The sequence below is a fragment of the Panthera pardus genome, unplaced genomic scaffold, assembly GCF_024362965.1.
Source record: "Panthera pardus isolate Hobbes unplaced genomic scaffold, ASM2436296v1 HiC_scaffold_27, whole genome shotgun sequence".
Taxonomy (NCBI): Eukaryota; Metazoa; Chordata; class Mammalia; order Carnivora; family Felidae; genus Panthera; species Panthera pardus.
The window spans coordinates 79,806,412-79,825,541 of NW_026526843.1; the positions used below are offsets into that span (position 1 = coordinate 79,806,412).

Here is a 19,130-nt window from a genome sequence, read left to right on the forward strand (position 1 = left end):
TGCAGTGGCAGGCTGAGGGGTCGCAGGGGCCTGACCTGGATGCAAGAGAAGTGAGCAGTGGGACTGGAAGATCGTTTGTTCTTCGTGACAGCCTTGAGAGGTGTGGAGTTTTCTCCTTTTATAGATGAGGAATGGGAGCCTCAGAAAGGGGGAGCCGCTTGCCCAGGACTTGAGCTCTGCTTCACGTGGTTTTGCTGACTCAGTGATTCTGTGGAACAATGTGTCACAGGGAGCTTTGAGTATGAAGAGGGTGTGTGTGTGTGCTTGGGTGCCTGTGTGCATGTATGTGTGTACGTGCACATGTGTGTGCTTGTCTGTCACCTGGACAGCAGTGCCTTCCCTTGCCTGTCCTCTTTCCTTCTCATTTCTTCCCAATCCTCCAGTTTCCTGGATTCCATACTTACCACCTATCTTGAGCCAAGGGGTCTGGGAGTGGGGTGATACTGTTTCACTGGCTATCTCCAGAGGATCAGCCTTTTCATTCCCAAGGCACCTGGACCCCCTCAGCCCTACTGTCTGTCCATCCCCCCTCCAAAAATCTGTAGCCCAGCTCCAGTGATGGCCCCCTAGTACCCTGCGGACAGGCGCTTGTTCCTGCAATGACTCCTCCCTGCCACTGTGGCACTACAGTGTGGGTGCAAATGGCCACCTTGGGAATTAGATTCAGTTCATGAGCAGTTAACGATAACCACCACCATGTTCTTATTGCTCTTATTTGCCAGGCAGTTGACGTATGTTCGAGTCCTTGCAACAATCCTGTGGGGTTGGCATCATGAGCCCCATTTTTACAGATGAGGAAACTAGGCTTCAAGAGGGGCAATAATATGCCTGGGCACATAGCCTGGAAGCACTTGTAAAGCTGGCATTGGAACCCTGGCCTGTTGGCTTCCAAAGCTGTGGGCTTTCCATACTCCATTTCTAAGCATCTCCAATTTGCCTTCAGGAAATACAAATCTTTGTCCTTCAAGGGCAGGGTGGATTTCTCAAGATAGTGCCAAGTTCACCTAAAGGACCTTGTGGGATGAGTCTGGGACTTGGAACTCTAAGAACTCTGGGTTGAAATCCTGACTCTACCACTCACCCAGCTATGTGACCTTGGGCAGGTTATCCAACCTCTCTGAACTTCAATTCCTTTGTCTCTAAAATGTTGCAGTGTTGTTGCAAGGGTTAAATGTGATGATGTGTGCAAAGAGCCAGCACCCAAGCAGGTTGCTGCTATTTATATTCAAATGTAGGTTGGGCACCTGTCAGGTCAGAAATGGAATTTGTATACTCTGGGCCTGACCTTAAATGAGCCTGGCTTGGGTGTGTGTGTGTGTGGGGGCTCTCAAAGGCTCTTTGGAGACTGAGTTGGGTGTGGCCATAGATCATCTGCCATACTGGCCTCCCCATTCAGACCCCGTCCTAGCCCCACCACCCTGGTTCCAGCCATTCATGTATCTCCCCTGGTCTGCAAACTAATGCCTCTGCCTCTCTCTGTCACCCACCCGCCTGTGGCCTCTACCCTGCCCTTCCTGGCCCCAGGGAAGAGGAGGAGGAGGAGGAGACTGAGGAAGAGGAAGAGGAAGACGCTCATCAGTTCTGCTGTCCGGCCTCCGAGTGCAGTAGTCCCTCCTCTCGGTAACTGAGAGGACAAGGGTCATTTTCTATGCAGAAGCAAAAGCCTTAACCAGCCCCCCAACCTGCCCTGCCCAGGACCCCCCATGGGACCCTGTCCCTGCTTCAGGATAGGCAAGCATCGTGCCCCTTCCTTCCCCACCTCCTTCTTGCAACTCCCCCGTCCCCCCACTGCTGCCTCCCCTGGACTCCAGCCCCTGAATTATAAAGGCTGGAGCCCTAGGTCTGACTAAAATGTGGGAGCAGTAGAGCTTGGAGCTTGGAGCTTGGAACCTGGACCCTCCCGTACCCACACCCCACTTCCCAGGCACCCTGGAGCCTGCCACTCCTGGAGAGGTCTCCAAATGACATCCCAAGGACCTACCTCTGTCCTCTGTGAGCACAAACAGAGATGCAGGGTGCCTAGGGCTCAGAGGACCAGACAGGGGCGGGACCCAGCCTGCCTAGTTCCCCATTGCTCGCTCGCTGGTTCCCTTGCTGTGGCCATTGCTGCCATCTCCACTGCTTGAAGGCCTTGCCCCGTGCCCTCTGCCACTCCCATAGTGCTCTGTAAATATGATCAGGATGAAAGGGCTTTCAGAGTGCGGGTGTTGCTGTGTACAAAGGAATTTCCATCAATAAAAGCTGATCTCTTCTCTCTGTCTGATGTATGTTCCACCCCACCCCCACTTCCCTCTCCTCATCCCCACCAGGGCCTTACCTTCTTTCCTATCCAGGGCTGGGAACAGGGCCTGGGAGAGAGAGTAGGGTCTGATTCTTGGTATTGTCAATACCCAAAAGGCACTCAATAAATGAACGAATGGTGTGGCACTCTCACCACGGGCAAGTCTGCTGCCTTCTCCAGTCAGTCAGCCTGAGGCAGCATGGGCCGGCCAACCTGGACATGTTGCTTGGCCCCTCTGCTACCTAGTTTCCACCCCACCCCATGTGTAAAAGGAGGAGGGAGGTTGGACCAGAGGATCTCCAAGGGTTCCTCCAGCTCTGACATTCTGTCAATCTGAGATGCTAGAATTTTAAGAAACTGTGATTATATGGACTTAAAATATGATAATTCAGTGACACATTCCATGCAATTCTGTGGTTTCTATTTCTACAACTCTGTGATTTGGGGATTCTCCAATCCTGTGGTTTTAAGATTTCATGATTCTGTTATTAAAAAATTCTGATAATATGATTTTAATATTCTGTGATGGTTAAGAGTCCTCGATTCTGTACTTTCAAGGTTCTGATTCTACAACTTTAGGGATCTCTGAGTCTAAGGGGAAGCCATTTCCTCCAGATGCAATGACCCTAAATATATCCTGCACCTTCCAGAAGCTGGTTCTAAGCATCCCTGGAAGCTGTCGACAGGAGGGTGGAAGGTATCCTTTATGGACGGTGAGACCCACACATTCCATAATGTGTCTGTGTTGGGAGCAAAGTCAAGAGACACCCCCCGCCCCAAGTGGGCTCATACCCTGGCTTTCCCTTTCTAAGCCTTTGGCATTGAACAAAACTGAGTTTACCTTGGTTCTCCCCCTTAACTATCTGTGTAATCTTGAGCAAGTATTTTCTTCTCCTTGAACTTCATTTTCCTCCCGAGTACAGTGAGAATGTATCTATTTCTGTGGGTTGTCATGAAGATTAGCAAGAAAACACTAGGAACCCAGCATAAGGTGTGATGCACAGTTGGACAAGTGTGCAGTGGCTGGTGGCTCTTGCTTTGATTAAGGTGCAGGTGAGAGTTCCTCCTCTCCTTTCTTTCAGCACCCCCCTCCTTCAGCATCCCCTCACCTTGATCCCTCACTCATTGTTTCACTCAGCCACTCAAGTCATCTACTCATTTAACTCATCCAAATTCTAATTTATTTCTCCCCTCCCTCTGTCCCTTCCTCTGCCCTTCCCTCTCTTTCTTCCCCTCTCCCTCCTTCACTCGTCCAGAAAGCATTGTTTGAGCATCTAACTGTGGGAAAGGCTTCACGCTTAATACTGTGAGGGATCCAGTGGAAGGAAGGAAGACAGTGGCTGTGTTTTCCATAAGATCTCCACCTCCCAAGGGAGAGGAGAAATTCCTTTGGAAAAGTAGGCAGGGTGTGAAGGGCAGAAATGATGGAGTAGATATGGCTTCACTAATGAGCAAACTATGTTCCTGGCGCAAAGAGGAGGGGGTATGTCAAGGTGGGCTGGGGAGGATTGTAGTGTCTAGGAGGGCTTGCTGGAGGAGGAGGGGCAAGAATAGAAGACTCGGAAGGGTTTGAATGGGTGGTAGATGTGAAGAGGCATCACAGGAGACACAGCATGGACAGAAACCTGGTGGAGAGCTCCAGGGTTGTGCTGGTGAGTTGGGGAATAGTGTGTAGATCTGTTCCACTGGCTCTCCAGGGCGTGTGAGTCTAGATGACCTGTGGTGGCTGGAGAAGAGACCATTCTACCCTTTATCCGATTGGAGATAGAAGGAAGTGAAGAGGGGCAAGGATTCAACTAAATGGAGGGAGAGGGCAAGTCAAGGTCAGATGATCGTTGTGGGAGCCGAGGAGGTGTAGACTCCTGTGTAGACAACTGAATTGGCTGAGGGCCTGGGCTGTGGGAAGAGGGAAGGTTACTCTCGGTTGTGAGGGAAACGTATGTGCCTGTGCATATGTGTGCATGACTTTATGTGCAGCAGGCAGGTGGATCAGTAGTGAGAAACTGCACTGTTGTGTACCTAAGGGAATGTGATGGTATAAGGAATTCTGAGTGAGTGTGTGTGTGTGTGTGTGTGTGTGTGTGTGTGTGTGAGGTTGATTGTGTGAGGTGGTGACTTTCTACGCCTAACAGGCTCTCTGTGTGTGCCTGGTAGAGATAATCACGAGACTGGGTGTGGGTGGCTTTTGAGCATGTGAGGCTATGGCTTTTAGGGTGACAGTTGCCAGGCAGGATGGTCACACACACTCAGACACACACGACTGCCATCTGACTTAGAGGACCAAGGTGGCTGGTGAGCACATGCTGTATGCTGGGCCCTGGCCTGGGCATGCCAGGTCCACAGAGGTGAATCATACCAGGCCACTGCCTTTGGGAGACATGAGCAGGAAGGGGACAGACACTTCAAGAGAGTAGCTTGAAGTTAGCTGCTGATAAGGATCATCTGTGACATGACTGTGCACAAGACACAGAGTGGGGAGTAGCTTACCTTGTCAACTTCTACGGCGGGGTGGGTAGACATGAGTCAGAATTGGCTTCCCAGGAGGGCTCACCTTCTCAGAGTGCTGCAAGATGCAGAGGAGCTCACCCAGAGCAATGAAGTCTGGGGCGAAGGGGAGAGGGAACAAGGAAGAAGAAACGAAGAGTACGAACAAAGGCACTGTGCTCACATAGCGTAGGAAGTGCAAGTAGCCTTCTGTTGCCCAGCTGTTGTCTAGGAGCTTAAAGGTGCAGGGGTTGGCGGGGGACAGCTGGACAGATTCAAGGGGCTTCTGAAACTAAAAAGCGGGACACTGGCCTGGAAGGTAGGGGATTTTGGTTCTCATTCTTTGCGACCCTGGGCATGCCACTTTGACTTTCTGAGCCTGAGTTTGGATCTGTGGGATTGCATGGTTCATAGAGTCCATCTCTGTTCTGTTGGCTCTTCTACCCTTGGCCAGTCTAACCCATGACTCACAGTTCTCAAAGTCAGGTGCTTCTTCCATCTAACCTCAGTCTTTCCTGCTTCCTCCCAGGTGGCTTCTTCTCACACTCCACAAATATTTATTTACCCAGCATCTGGCCCTGTGCGTATCATTGTGGGAAGGTGTAGGGAGCTGGAGAATGCAGACTAGACCTGGGAGGGGCGGTTCAGAGCAGAGGGAGGGTGGTTAAGAACACCTTAATTTGTTGATTTGGCTCCTGGCTCCACCACTGCTGAGCTTTGAGACTTTGGGCAAGTTACTTCATCTCTCTGTACTTTGGTTTCCTCATCTGTTATCTCCTTCAGGGAGAACAACCCAGACCTTGCAAAGTTGCTAGGCCTAACAAAAAGTAGATACTTGGTAAATGACAACAATTATTTTTAGGGCTGCAAAGAAGCAGATCTGGGATTCAAACCTGGGTCTGTGTGCTCCCAAGCCTGTGTTTTCCCACTCTCTCCCCAGTCAGTCCCTTTGATGGCCTCCTCCCCTACCAGCCCTTGTGCCAAGCAAGCCAGGTTGGCCCAGGTTTGGATTCTCCATGGCACTGGGATTGAGCAGTAGAAACAGCTTGCAGAAGAGCCATCAGAGGAGACAGAGGTGATTGGGGTCCCTCTGCCCATCTGCCCCACCCACCCCTTTGTCTGGTGTCCTTGCCTGTCTTTCTCCAAGGCCCAAAGAAAGCCCCTGCCCTCATCTAGGTGCTCTGACTTCCTCATCTTGTTTTCTTGTCTCTCACTTCAGGTCCCCTCACTGCCCCCCACCCCGCCTTTCCATCCTAAGTTGTCATGTGAATAGTCCTCAGCATCCCTAGCTTCCTCTTGCCCTCATCTTATAGTATCCATAGCAACAGCCCCCATTCATTTCCATGGCAACTGCATCCTGATCCCATCCCCTGCTGGTTGCCTAGCTCCGGGCAGTGCCAATAAAGAGAAGGAGGGAGAGAGACCTCCCATTAGGAGCAGCATCCGGGGAGAGTCAGTGCCCCACACCATGGGCAGGCCACCCCAAATCCCTACAGAATGTCCTACCCTGCTTCTCCCTATCTTAGTGCCTTGGCTCACAAAGTCACTCACTTCTACCAGCTCCTCCTAGGCAAGGCCCTGGTCAGCAGCTTCCTCCTCCAGGAAGCCTTTATAAAAGGCAGCAAGGGAACTAATACAGGCTCTGGGCTTTGGATTCCTGTTCTGCCACTTGCTAGCTCTGAGACCTTTGGCTGTTACTTTCCCCCTCAGAGCCTTTTTCCTCACCTGCAAAGTAGGAATACTAATTCTTCTTCACGTTTGTCATGCAGATTAAATAATGTGTGGAAAATGCCTGACACAGGGAAGGTGCACTGTGAGTGTGAGTTTATTTTTATTCTGCTCAGCCACCCCCAAGCAGAAGGAATCTCTCTCCTGAGCTCCCCCAGCACTTCCTCTGTTCCCCAGCCTTAAGGACTTTCAGCTTTGTACTGTGGTTATTTGTATAATGTAGTTTATTTCCCCTGATGCAGAGGATGCTCTCCAGTTTCCCCCACAGAATAGCCCAGAAGACAGTGCATGTGTGTGTGTGTGTGTGTGTGTGTGTGTGTGTGTGTGTGTGTATGTGTTCTCATATTCTTTGCTCCTGACTGGGAGGAGTCCAGAGGTGGGGGGGTGGGCAGGGTCCCCCAGGCCCTTTCAGAAGTCCAGGAAGCCAAAGAGGGAATTGCATTTCCTCTAGCCCTACACAGAAGAGAAACAGGTGCAGAGAGGTAAAGGGACGTGCCTGGGCTCACACAGCTGGTAAATGGCAGTCAAGACCTGAACCTAGGCCTGCCCAGCTTTTACTGTACGGTGTGTGTGTGTGTGTGTGTGTGTGTGTGTGTGTGTGTGTGTGTGCGCGCGCACACACACACACACACACACACACACATATGAGGAAGAGAAGAGAGATTTTCCATGTGATCAGCATGCCCTTCGGTGTTTTGGGGGACCCTGAGTAAAGGGATTCCACATCCTCAGGTGCTATTTCTTCAACAGTATGTATGATGTCAGGGGCAACACCCTCAAGCACTGTCCTTTTTGCCAGGCCCTCTTGGGGGAGGCTGTGCTGACAGTCTGACCTCCCTGCCCCTATTCCCTTTGCACCAGAGTTGGGGGCCATCTCTGAAGGGAGGAATTGCCAAAGAGTGAAGACCTGGGGGCGACATGGAGCCAGAAGTGGGGAGAGGCAATGAGATGTCATGAAAAGACAGCCTGGGCCCTGTGTTTGCATCCTGACTTTCTCACCTAATAACTGTGTGACCTTGAGCAAGTTTCTGTCACCTCTCTGAGCCTCAGTGTCCTCATCTATAACATGGAGCTAATGATGTCTGCCTCAAAACATTTTGAGGATTCAATGAACTCATTAATGCTCTTGCCCTAAGGATAGAGGTGACCATAAGGCCCTATGGCAGCAGAGGAAGGACCTGAAAGCCAACATGTGTGGAGTGGGCAGGTGGGCATGGAAGAGCACACCTGAGCTAAATGTTGAAAGGTGAGCAGGGCATAGCCAGGTTGAAGTAATGGGGCAGAGGAATATGAAGCAGGGGTCAGGTCAGCAGAACCATCCATGGCTCTGGTGAGGAAGTTAGACGTTATCCTATGGATGATGATTCCTATGAAACCTAAGTTAGATCACATCCCTCCTCAGCTCATCTCAATCAGAGTGAAAAAGTCAAAGTCTTTATCATGGGCTTAATGCCATTCATGATTTGGGCTCCATTACCTCTCTGATCTTACCTCTCTATCATTCTCCCCTCATCCACTTTGCTCCAGCTACACTGGCTTCCTTACTGTTTCTCAAACATGGCAGGTGCCATTCAACTCGATATCTTTTCACTAGCTCTACCTTCTGTCTGGACTGCTTTTCCCTCAGGTGACCACAGAGCTCACTCCCTCACTTCCATCGGGGCTCAGCTTATATGCCACTTCTTCAAGAAGACCTTCCCTGACCACAATATCGAAAACAGCACTTTTTATCCCTCTGTTGTATTTTCCTTCCTAGCACTTCTCCCTACCTGAAAGGACAGTATGTATTTAAAATTTTGTTTTAAGTTTATATATTTTTGAGAGAGAGACAAAGACAGCATGAACAGGGAAGGGGCAGAGAGAGAGAGAGAGAGAGAGAGAGAATCCCAAACAGGCTCCACACTGCCAGCACAGAGCCTGATGGGGGGCTTGAACTCACAAAACTGTGAGGTCAAGACCTGAGCCGAGACTGAGAGTCAGATGCTTAACCAACTGAGCCACCCAGGCGCCCCAACAGTATGTATTTATAGTCTGCTTCTCCCACTAGAATGTCACCTCCCCAGGGAACACATCTTATGTATTTTGTCCACTATTTTATTTCTGGCACCTAGCATTGTGCCTGGCGCATAGAAAATGCTCAATTGTTTGTTGAATGAATTATGAGGAGCTGTGGAAGGGTTTTAGTGGGGGCACAAAATGGTCAAAGCTGTACTTTGGAGAGCTCTCTCTGGCCGCAGGATGGAGAATGGATTGGAAGAGGACACTGGAGAGGGAGGTCAGGCTCAGGTGGGAGGATCTATTAGCATAGCCACCATGGCCCATTCATTGACTCCTTCACTCCAGAAGCTTTTAGCTACTCTGTTCCCGGCCTTGTGCTCTGTGCTGGCTAGGAGATTACCAAAGTCTCTTCCTGTGCTGGGAGTCATGAACACAAATAGTTGTCACGCTTTGCCAAAGCTAACCTGCACCATAAAAAGAAGGACAGACATGTGCTGTGTGTGGGAGCTCTGCACAGGACCAGCAATAATTTCTGGCTGGAGGCGGGTTTCAGGAGGGCTTCTTAGTGGTGGCATATGACCTGAATCTTGATAGAAGTAGGGTGTGGGGGGATTTCTCAGATTGCAGATGGCAGAAATGATAGGGGCTGTATTCCAGGCAGAAGGTACTGTACGAGCAGTTTTGGAGGTGGAAAGCAGAGGAGTATTTGGGAGAAACAGGATCTGGGCCAGGCTGGAGGAAGGGTAGATGGGATGGGGGCTGGCAGCTAAGCTTGCAGTATGGCTTAATATTGAAGAGTGTGAGCTCTGGAGACCGACCGCCTGGATTTGAATCCTGGCTCTATCATTAATAGCTGTGTGACCATTGATAAGTTACTTAACCTCTCTGAGCCTCAGTTTCTTTATGTATAAAATGAAGATAAATCACAATACCTATCTCATAGGGTTCTTTTGGACAGTAAACAGGTTATTAAATATGAAGTGGTAAGCACAGTGCCTGACATGCCAAGCACTCTATAAGCATTAGCTACGGTATCTTTGAGAATCCTCAAATGCCAGAATAAGGAACTTGGGCTATCTCTTGTGGATAGTGGGAGCTATGGATTGTTCATGAACCAAGGAGACAATTGAGGAAACCTGGGTTTGAGCTGTGTGCTGAGAGTGAGAGGTTTGAGAGGTTGCTGGGCAGTATCCTGCAGTCCTGAGTGAGGTGGAGAGGAGCACCTTAGATGCCTGGGTTGGTGGGGGGAGCGCTGGGCCAGGTCTGACCCCCAAAGTGGGCTTCACAAGGCCCTGAGGCCCAGAAGGAGAGAGTATTTGGGGTAGAGGGCAATTCCCCAGTCTGTTTCTGCCTTGCTCCTGGCAGTGTTATAGACTGACATTGGGAGGATGGAGGTTGAATGGTGGGTGGGAGGCTCCACTAGGGGTGGAAAGGAGCTCTCCCCCTGCAGCCCAGGACCCAGCCTGGTGGGTGGGTACAGCCTCCCCACTGCACCCCTAAGTGCTCTCCTGCAAGGCTGGAAGGTCTGTTGCAGCTCAAGCTCCCATATTGGTAGGGAGTCCCCTTACATCCACCCCAGCTTGCCCTGCCCTGTGCCCTGGCCTCTGCCAAGTAGGGGTTGGGGAGTGGCCCCTTAACCCTTTCCAACCAAGGGCCCCTTCATCCATGTGCCTGCCCAAACCAGACCATTCCCTGGGCCCCAGCCACACCCATTCCCCCCACAACCCCCATGCTTCACCCACCTGTCCTTCCCCTCCCGACCTCCCTCCCCCATTTTCCCCACCTCTGTGGTTCCTCACCTTGCCCGCTAGGCTCAGGGCACCTGGGCTCTGCCGCACCTGGGTTCCCTGGCAGCCTGGTTGCCATGGCACCATGGGAGCAGATCTGGCAGAACAACAGCTCTGAGTAACCAGGGCAGGCAAGGCCCAGTGCCCAGCTCCTGCCAGTCTTCAACCTCGAGACTCTTGCCCTCCCCTCCCCCAGCTGAGCAGAGGAGGCTATGAGGAGAAAAAAGAAGTTGCCCCGCAGGGCAGCTCTTTACCTGTGAGGATGCTGAATGGGAGGTGCCTCCCACTGTCTGGGAGCCTGAGCCCTTGCAGCCAGGGAACCCTGGGAACTGGCCAGACCAGTGCCCAGGCAGCTGAGGGCAGGGGCGGGGCTATAGGGGGTCGGGCTAGGCAGGGGAGGGATGAGTGTGGAGGTGCAGGATGCAGGAGTGGGTCCCAGGCCTGGGGTCAGGGCTGATCTGGGTGGTGCTGGGGGATCAGGCTGGGAAGGAAACCACAGCATTCAGTGTTGGGGACAGAGCCATGAGGGGCTAGAGCTGAGAGGGATGGGACTGTGAAGGAACTGGTCCATCAAGGGAAGGAAGGTTTGGGGATGGAATTGTTAGGGGCCAGCACTATTAGAAAAAGGTACTTGAGTGGACAAGACTGGGAGGGAACCAGTCTGGGGATAAGGCTGTGGAGGGGACGTGACTATGAAGGGACCAGGTGTGAGGGGTGAGTAGGACTGGGGACAAGTCTGTGAGAAGACCCGACCTTGAGGTAAAGGAGTCTAAGAGGCCGGAGCTGTGAGTGGTGGGGCTGAAGGGCAATGAGGGTAGGGCTATGAAGGCAAGGGGGCCTGAAGGGAAAAGAGGGGAACTCCCTTCCTGCCCTTAAATACTGGGGTTCCTGTGTCTGTGAGGGAGCTGGGGAGGATGGGGTTGTGGGCAGGGATCTGGTCTACCCACTCTCAGTCTTGCTGAGCAGGCCCATCTCCTGGTCCCACATCCTGGCTCATCTTATCTCATCCCCACAGTGTGGAGGGTGATGCCCCAGGCAGTGACCTGAGCACAGCGGTTGATAGTCCTGGGAGCCAACCCCCCTACCGGCTGAGCCAGATGCCCCCCACCAGCAGCCACATGGGGGGCCCCCCAACTGGGGTGGGCCTTCCCTGGGCTCAGCGAGCTCGCCTCCAGCCAGCCAGTGTCGCCCTGAGGAAGCAGGAGGAGGAGGAGATAAAGCGCTCCAAGGCCCTATCGGACAGCTATGAACTCTCCACGGACCTGCAGGACAAGAAGGTGCAGAGGAGACAGTTCTGGCTGGGAATGGGAGTGGGAACGGGGTGGGGGTGTGTGGGTGTGCGAGAACCAAGGGAGGGATTGGAATGTGGCACTTGAGGGCGGTATCCAGGGAGGGATAGGGAAACTAGAATGGGAGACTAGCTCTGGGGTCCTTCATCCTCCTGGGGATGCACTCACTCATTCACCACCCATCCACTGAGTTTCCAGTTCACTCAGCAAACACTGACACAAAGATGAATGAGACCGGAACCCAATCCTCCAAAATCTAATAGGAGAAGCACACACATAAATGGGCACTTTCAGAAGAGTGTGCTATAGTATATCATATATATCACACAGGATTTGTGTAGCTTAAAAAAAAAAAACAAAAAACAAAAAAACAAAAAAACAAAAAAACGTCAGGGAGCACAAAATCCTATGTATATAAAAAAAACCTGGAAGGACATATACCAAAGCATTCATTGTGGTTATGCCTAGGTATTGGGACTTCAGGCGAACCTATCTTCCTTCCTCCCTTCCTTCCTACCCCCCTCCCTCCCTCCCTCCCTTCCTTCCTTCCTTCTTTCCTTCCCTCTCTCCACACTCCCCTTCCCTTCCTCTCTCCCTCTCTTCTTTCTCTCTCTTCCTCTTTCCTTTCCTTCCCCTTGCTCTCAATTTCTTTCTTTTCTTTCCATTTTTGGCATCTCTGTTTTTTTTTTTTAACTTTTCTGGCATAATGAACATCTATTTCTTGTAAATAAAAAAGAAAACCACAATCCAGTCCCATGTGACAAGTGTTATCTGAGATTAAAGTGAGGACACAACACTGAGAGCACACAGCCTGGCCTGTCTAGGCAGCTATGCGCAGTTGGCTGTGGTGTGGGTTGAGGCCCAGGGAGGTGAATGAGGCTGCAGTGAGTTTCTGACCTCATTCCCCTCGACCCTCCCCTGCTAGGTGGAAATGCTGGAGAGGAAGTATGGGGGCTCCTTCCTGAGCCGCAGGGCCGCCAGGACCATCCAGACAGCCTTTCGCCAGTACCGCATGAACAAGAACTTTGAGCGGCTCCGCAGCTCGGCTTCAGAAAGCCGCATGTCCCGCCGCATCATCCTTTCCAATATGCGGATGCAGTTCTCCTTTGAGGAGTATGAGAAGGCACAGAACCCCGCGTACTTCGAGGGCAAGCCTGCCTCGCTGGACGAGGGTGCCATGGCTGGTGCCCGGAGCCACCGGCTTGAACGAGGGCTCCCATATGGAGGCTCCTGTGGAGGGGGCATCGATGGTGGGGGAAGCTCTGTCACCACATCTGGAGAGTTTTCCAATGACATCACAGAGCTCGAAGACTCCTTCTCCAAACAGGTCAGCATCCCTGAAAAGGGCCTCTCCTCCCTATATTGCCTATATTCCAAACTGAAAGAAGTTGCCCAGCAAGCATGTGAGTACGGACTGTGAGATGGATGAGAAAGGCATCCATCTAGTTAGAACAAGTTAAACATCTAGGCTTTTGGAACACATAAGAAAATTTAAGTTCTCACTCTTTGGAACTTGATGCACAAGCAAATTAAGGCCTAACAGGTGATGAGCTCCTACTCCATGCCAGGTGCTGTGTGTGCATCATAACGACCTGCACAATGGGGGTTGTTATCCCAATTTGACAGAGGAGGAGACTGGGGCTCCAAGTCCCTGAGACGTGAAGTGACTTTTCCAAACTGGATTGGAACTCAGCTCTGTCTGGTTCTAAAGTCCATGCCCCTTCCCTTATACTGCACTACTACCACTATTGACCAGGCTCTGTGGTGGGCACTGCGACAGAGACAGATGAGCCAGCCAGGGTCCTTGTTCTCGAGGATCTCCGAGGCCAGTAGGAAATGGCAGACATGCACATAACTGTCTCCTGAAATAGAGTGTGCTCAGAGCCATGAGAAAGGATCACATATAGTACCATGGGAATGCAGAGGAGGGAAAAGAGACTTTCTTTTGAGAGGACAAGAGAAAGCCTCTTTGAGAAAATAGCACTGGAGCTGGGCCTTACCAGACAAATAAGACTTAGCAAGTTAGAGATTGTTGGGAGGGTAGGGTGTTGCTTGCACAGGCATTACATTGGCAAAAGCATGAGATGGTGGGAATGTAATAGGCAGTGATGGTGGTAGCAGATCATTCTCGGCTTGAGGTCTGTCAGCATTAGCTGTTCAAGTGCAAATCCCAGTTCTGCCGTCTCCCAGCTGTGTGACCTCCGGAAAGTTGTTTAACCTCACTGAAACATGATCAATAAAATGGAGATAGAACCTTCCTTTTAAAGCTGTTTTGAAGAGTCACTTCAGCTAGGTAATATACATGAAAGCAGCTGCTCAGTACATGTTAGTTTCCTTCCTAAAACTAAGGAGGTATTTGGCAGAAAGGGTTGAATGAATGAATGAATGAATGAAGCTTTATAAGAGAAGAAATCATTCTTCTCTAAGCTCTCTGATCTCACCCTGCCATCAGCCAGGACATGCTTCCCTGGAGCTAGTGAAGGGGTGTAGGTAGGGGGGAGGAAAGAAATTTTAAATGGAAGATCTAAATCACTCATCCATCCATACAACAAACATTTAATTGAATACCTCTTCTGTGTCAAATGTGTTGAGCTGAGTCGACTGAAGTTGACTGAGCTGGCTGAAAAGACAGAAACCTGGATCCATCCCTCAAGGGGAGAATGGGGGATAAGGGATCACAGTCTGGTGCAGAGACTGAGGAACCAGGCCTGGGCTCAGCTGTTAGTGCTATCTAAATATGATGGAGAAGTGTGGTAGTTACATGTATCAATTACATTGCTGCATAACACATGACCCCCAAATTTAGTAGCTTCAAACTGAACATAAAGACTTCACTTAAACAAGAAATATTTATTATCTCACACAGTTTCTGAGGGCCAGGAATCTGGGAGTGGCTTGGCTGGTGGTTCTGGCTCAGGGTCTTTCATGAGGCTTCAATCAAGCCATAGGGTGAGACCAGTCTGTGAAGACTTGCTGGGGGCTGATGGATTTGCTTCCAAGCTCACTCGACTATTGGCAGGAAGATTCAGCTCCTCATCGTGTGGGCATCTCCCTAGGACTGCTCATGGTGTGGCTTCCCCCAGAGCAAGGGGTCTGAGAGAGAGAGATTGAGAGAGAGAACAGTGAACAAGAGTGCTCAAGAAGGAAGCTGCAGTCCTGTATAACCTGATGTGGGAAGTGACATCCCATCACTTCTGCCATATACTGTTGGCTCTACAGACCAAGCCTGGGATCATGTATACCAAGAGGCAGGGATCATTAGAGGCCAGTTTGGAGGCTGGATACCACAGGGAAGCAGAGTTACCAGCCATGGTTTAGATCGTCAAATAATAAATATTATGGGTTGAACAAGACAGAACCAGATGGAGAGCTCTGGGAGCCCAGAGGAAGCTGGGATATTGGTTTACCCTGGGGGACGGCAGAGGCAGAAATGTGGATTGAATCAGAGAGTAGGTGGCATTTGGCTTGGGTACATAGGGACATGAAGGAGGGATTGAGATATTGAGAAGGGGACTTGTGGCCAATAGCCAGCCCCTGTGAGCTCACAATGGTTCCCTGGGAGTTATTTTATACACTGCAGAGAACCTGTGGGGGTGGGGGAGGGGATTCCCTCTTCTTGGCTGACCCACTAGGAAGATTCCCCCTTTTGCCTCCCCTCCCTCCCTCCCCTACTCCCTGCCTTCCACCATCCTACCCTCCTTCCCTTCCCTCTTCCCCTTTACTCCCACACAGGTAAAGTCTCTGGCTGAGTCCATTGATGAGGCCCTGAACTGCCACCCATCAGGGCCCATGTCTGAGGAGCCAGGGTCAGCCCAACTGGAGAAGCGAGAATCAAAGGAACAGCAAGAGGACAGCTCAGCCACGTCCTTCAGTGACCTTCCCCTCTACTTGGATGACCCAGTTCCCCCACCATCCCCTGAGCGACTGCCTAGCACAGAGCCCCCACCCCAGGGCCGGCCTGAGTTCTGGGCGCCAGCCCCTCTCCCACCAGTTCCTCCACCAGTGCCACCAGGGACCCGGGAAGACGGTGCCCGTGAGGAAGGCACTCGCAGGGGTCCTGGGTGCTTGGAGTGCCGGGATTTCCGGCTGCGGGCCGCCCACCTTCCCCTGCTTACCATTGAGCCTCCTAGTGACAGCTCCGTGGACCTGAGTGACCGCTCAGATCGCGGGTCTGTCCACCGCCAGCTGGTGTATGAGGCTGATGGCTGCAGCCCCCATGGGACCCTGAAGCACAAGGGGCCACCAGGCAGGGCCCCGATCCCACACCGCCACTACCCAGCCCCAGAGGGCCCAGCCCCAGCCCCGCCAGGGCCCCTGCCACCAGCCCCCAACAGTGGCACTGGGCCCAGTGGTGTGGCTGGGGGTCGGAGGTTGGGGAAGTGCGAGGCAGCAGGCGAGAACTCTGATGGTGGAGATAATGAGAGCCTGGAGAGCTCCAGCAATTCCAATGAGACCATCAACTGCAGCTCTGGCTCCTCTTCGAGGGACAGCCTGAGAGAGCCTCCAGCCACAGGCCTGTGCAAGCAGACTTACCAGCGGGAGACGAGGCACAGCTGGGACTCACCAGCCTTTAACAACGACGTGGTGCAGAGGCGGCACTACCGAATCGGCCTCAACCTCTTCAACAAGTACGTGCTCCCTGATCCTGCCTCCTCGCCCCTTCCTACCCTGCTAGAGGCACTTGGACCGCTGGGGCTGAACTCCAAGCAGAGATCCTGCTTCAGCCATCCTCTCGTTTTGTGGGTGGTGTTTCTCCCCAGCCTTTCAGGGAAGAGGATTGGCAACAGGGTGGCAGAATGGAAAGCCCTCCCCACCACACACAGACGCAGCTGTCAGAGGCAATTCTAACCCTAATACTGCCTCTGACTGGCTGTGCGATCTTGGGCAAGATGTTTCCTCCTCTGGGCCCCGGTTTGCTGTCTATAGGATGGATTCTGAACCTTGGGTCCCCCATGTACCCTTTTTGGTGGGGAGGTGATATGATGTATAAAGAACCCTGCTCTAAGTAACAGGAGCCCTCGACCCCTAACCTGACTCCGGCCAGCCTCTCTGTGTAGCCCTGGGCAAGGTGTGTTCCTTCCTTGGGCTTCAGTGCTTCCATCTATTGATTAGCAGGGTGTGTGGGGCACCTGGGTGGCTCAGTTTATTAAGCATCCAACTCTTGATCTCGGTTCATGTCATGATCTCGTGGTTTGTGAGTTCGAGCCCTGCATTGGGCTCTGAGCTGACAGCACAGAGCCTGCTTGGGATTCTTTCTCTCCCTCTCTCTCTGCCCCTTCCCTGCTCATTCCCCCCCCCCCATCCTCTCCCTCTCTCTTTCTCTCTCTCTCTCTCTCAAAATAAATAAAACAAACTTTTAAAAAAGTTTTGATTAGCAGGGTGTGCATACTCAGGCCTGGGGGGGGGGGCAGGGTGGAGTGCTGGAGTAGTCAGTGACCATGACTGAGCCCTTTCTAGGTGCCTGATCTTATGCCAGGTGCTTAGGAGTGGGGTGGAAGCATGACATTTGCTCAGAAGAGAATTAGAAACCAAATGCCTTGTGTCTTCATAGCCTAGTAGACACTGCCACCTATATTTACGTCTCACAATAGCTCAGGAAGGTGGGAAGTAGTGTCCCTGTTTTATAGAGAAGGAGCTGAGGCTTAGAGACATAAAAGGAGTTGCGTTGAGTCACACAACTGGTAAGTGACAGATGTGAGACTCCTGTGGCACCAAAGTCTCTTCCAAATTCCAACCTCATGGGGTCCTAAGGCTCTGGGGTTTTGAATACAGGATAGCTCAGACCCAGATTTGGCCTAGTGGAAAGCAGAGAGTATCTTGTCTATTGGCACATTCACAGAGGCTGGGTACTACCTTGTCTGGGTGGGATTTGAGAGGCAGACAGAGAAACCTCTTCACTTTCCTGTTCTGAGGGTCTGTGACTCAGAGAGAAGGGCTTAGCCTGGGGGCTCAGGCCTTCTCCCAGGACTCCTCAGTGGCTACTGGGAATATTAAAGCTCCTGGCATAGAGCAGCCTCTCATTAGATCTTAGTTTCCATTGTAGTGTGGCTCCAGTTAACTGACTGGCTCCAGTGAAAGGGTTGAGGATGCCTTGGAATTTAAAAACTCTGTGAGAGTGGCTTCCTCCCCTTGGGCCTCAGTTTTCTTATCTGTACCATGAAGGGATTGGACATAAGTTATATATTCACCTTCCTTGGTTCTCTGAGGCTATGGTTGGGCCCAAAATTAGTTCATGAAGTGGGACCAAGGGCCGAGTTCTAGGAGGACAGTCATCTCATCTACCTCCCCTCTTTCTGCAGGAAGCCAGAGAAGGGTATCCAGTATCTGATCGAGCGGGGCTTCCTGTCAGACACACCGGTGGGAGTGGCTCACTTTATCCTGGAACGGAAAGGCCTGAGCCGGCAGATGATAGGGGAATTCCTAGGGAACCGGCAGAAGCAGTTCAACAGAGATGTGTTGGAGTGAGGACCCCAGGATGGGGCAGACCGGGCCAGGGATTCCTGGAAAAGGAGGGCAGGAGGGAGGAAGTGGGCAGCCTGTCCTTTTTGTTCAGATAAACTTTACAAAACAGGATGAAGAGACCTTCCTGCTCCCATACCCCTCTACTTCAAAAACGTCTGATCTCTCTTGGCCCTGTTTCCAAAAGTCCTCTGGGTGGTCCTGTTTGTCCTATGGCCTGCTTTGGGCCCCAGTTTGCCTATCTCTGAAATGAGCGGGTCAGTGGAAAGGACCCTTAGAACCATGTGTCTGGCCTTGATTTTCTGGGATGGATTCAATTTCAAACATTCCATCCTCGTAAGTACTTGGTAGGGCTATGGGTCCAGATTTTGGAAGTCTGTCAGTGGGGGTGTTTGTCCATTTGAGCAGGTCAGGGTAGGTCAGAGGTTTTCTGCAGAGGATTTGAGAGTGGCATACCTGCTTCTTTCCTCCTCAGCTGTGTGGTGGATGAGATGGACTTCTCCTCCATGGATTTGGATGATGCACTCCGGAAGTTCCAATCCCATATCCGGGTCCAAGGCGAGGCCCAGAAAGTGGAGCGACTCATCGAAGCCTTCAGGTGTGCCTTTTTCCCATTCCTGAAGCTGCCCTTCCCCCCTTTGGGGGGCAGTGTAGTATGTGTCTACAAGTAACCTCTCTGAGCCTCATACTTTCCTCACCAGAAACTGGAAATCATAAATCCTATCTTGCAAGGCAGCTGTGAGGATCAGAGGTAGTGTGCCTAAAGTGTCTAGCTCAGCATCTGGGACATGGGCATCCAATAGGTGACGACAGCATTAGCAACAGCTAATGTTTGTCAAGCACTGGTTTACCAGGTATCAGGTGCTGAGCTGGGCACTTTATGTGATTATTTCACCAAATACTAACAACAACCCTACGAGGTGGGTGCTTCCATTATTATTCCCATTTTGCAGATAAGAAATTAGAAATTTAGAGAGGTTAAGTAATTTGCTCAGTGTCATACAGTGAGTAAGAGGTTCAAACCAGGATTTGAACTCAAATGTGTTTGCCTCCATGACCTAATGCCTTTGACTCTTATCCTCTACTGTTAATGCTTTGGGAATC

General features: G+C 51.5%; 1 protein-coding gene and 1 long non-coding RNA gene across 2 annotated transcripts in view; one reads left to right on the forward strand and one right to left on the reverse strand.

The window, feature by feature from the left end:
• Window positions 1–19,130, forward strand: part of IQSEC2 (IQ motif and Sec7 domain ArfGEF 2) — a 78,630-nt gene that overhangs the window by 47,304 nt on the left and 12,196 nt on the right. Inside the window, 5 exon segments of the mRNA XM_053891595.1 lie at window positions 11,294–11,555; window positions 12,493–12,894; window positions 15,300–16,195; window positions 17,867–18,028; window positions 18,502–18,624. Coding sequence (XP_053747570.1) covers window positions 11,294–11,555; window positions 12,493–12,894; window positions 15,300–16,195; window positions 17,867–18,028; window positions 18,502–18,624 — 1,845 coding nt within the window.
• On the reverse strand, window positions 14,402–15,071 carry LOC109260279 (uncharacterized). Its single transcript, XR_002076937.2, has 2 exons — window positions 14,975–15,071; window positions 14,402–14,660 (listed from the first exon to the last, which is right to left on the reverse strand). It is a non-coding gene; the product is annotated as an uncharacterized LOC109260279 (long non-coding RNA).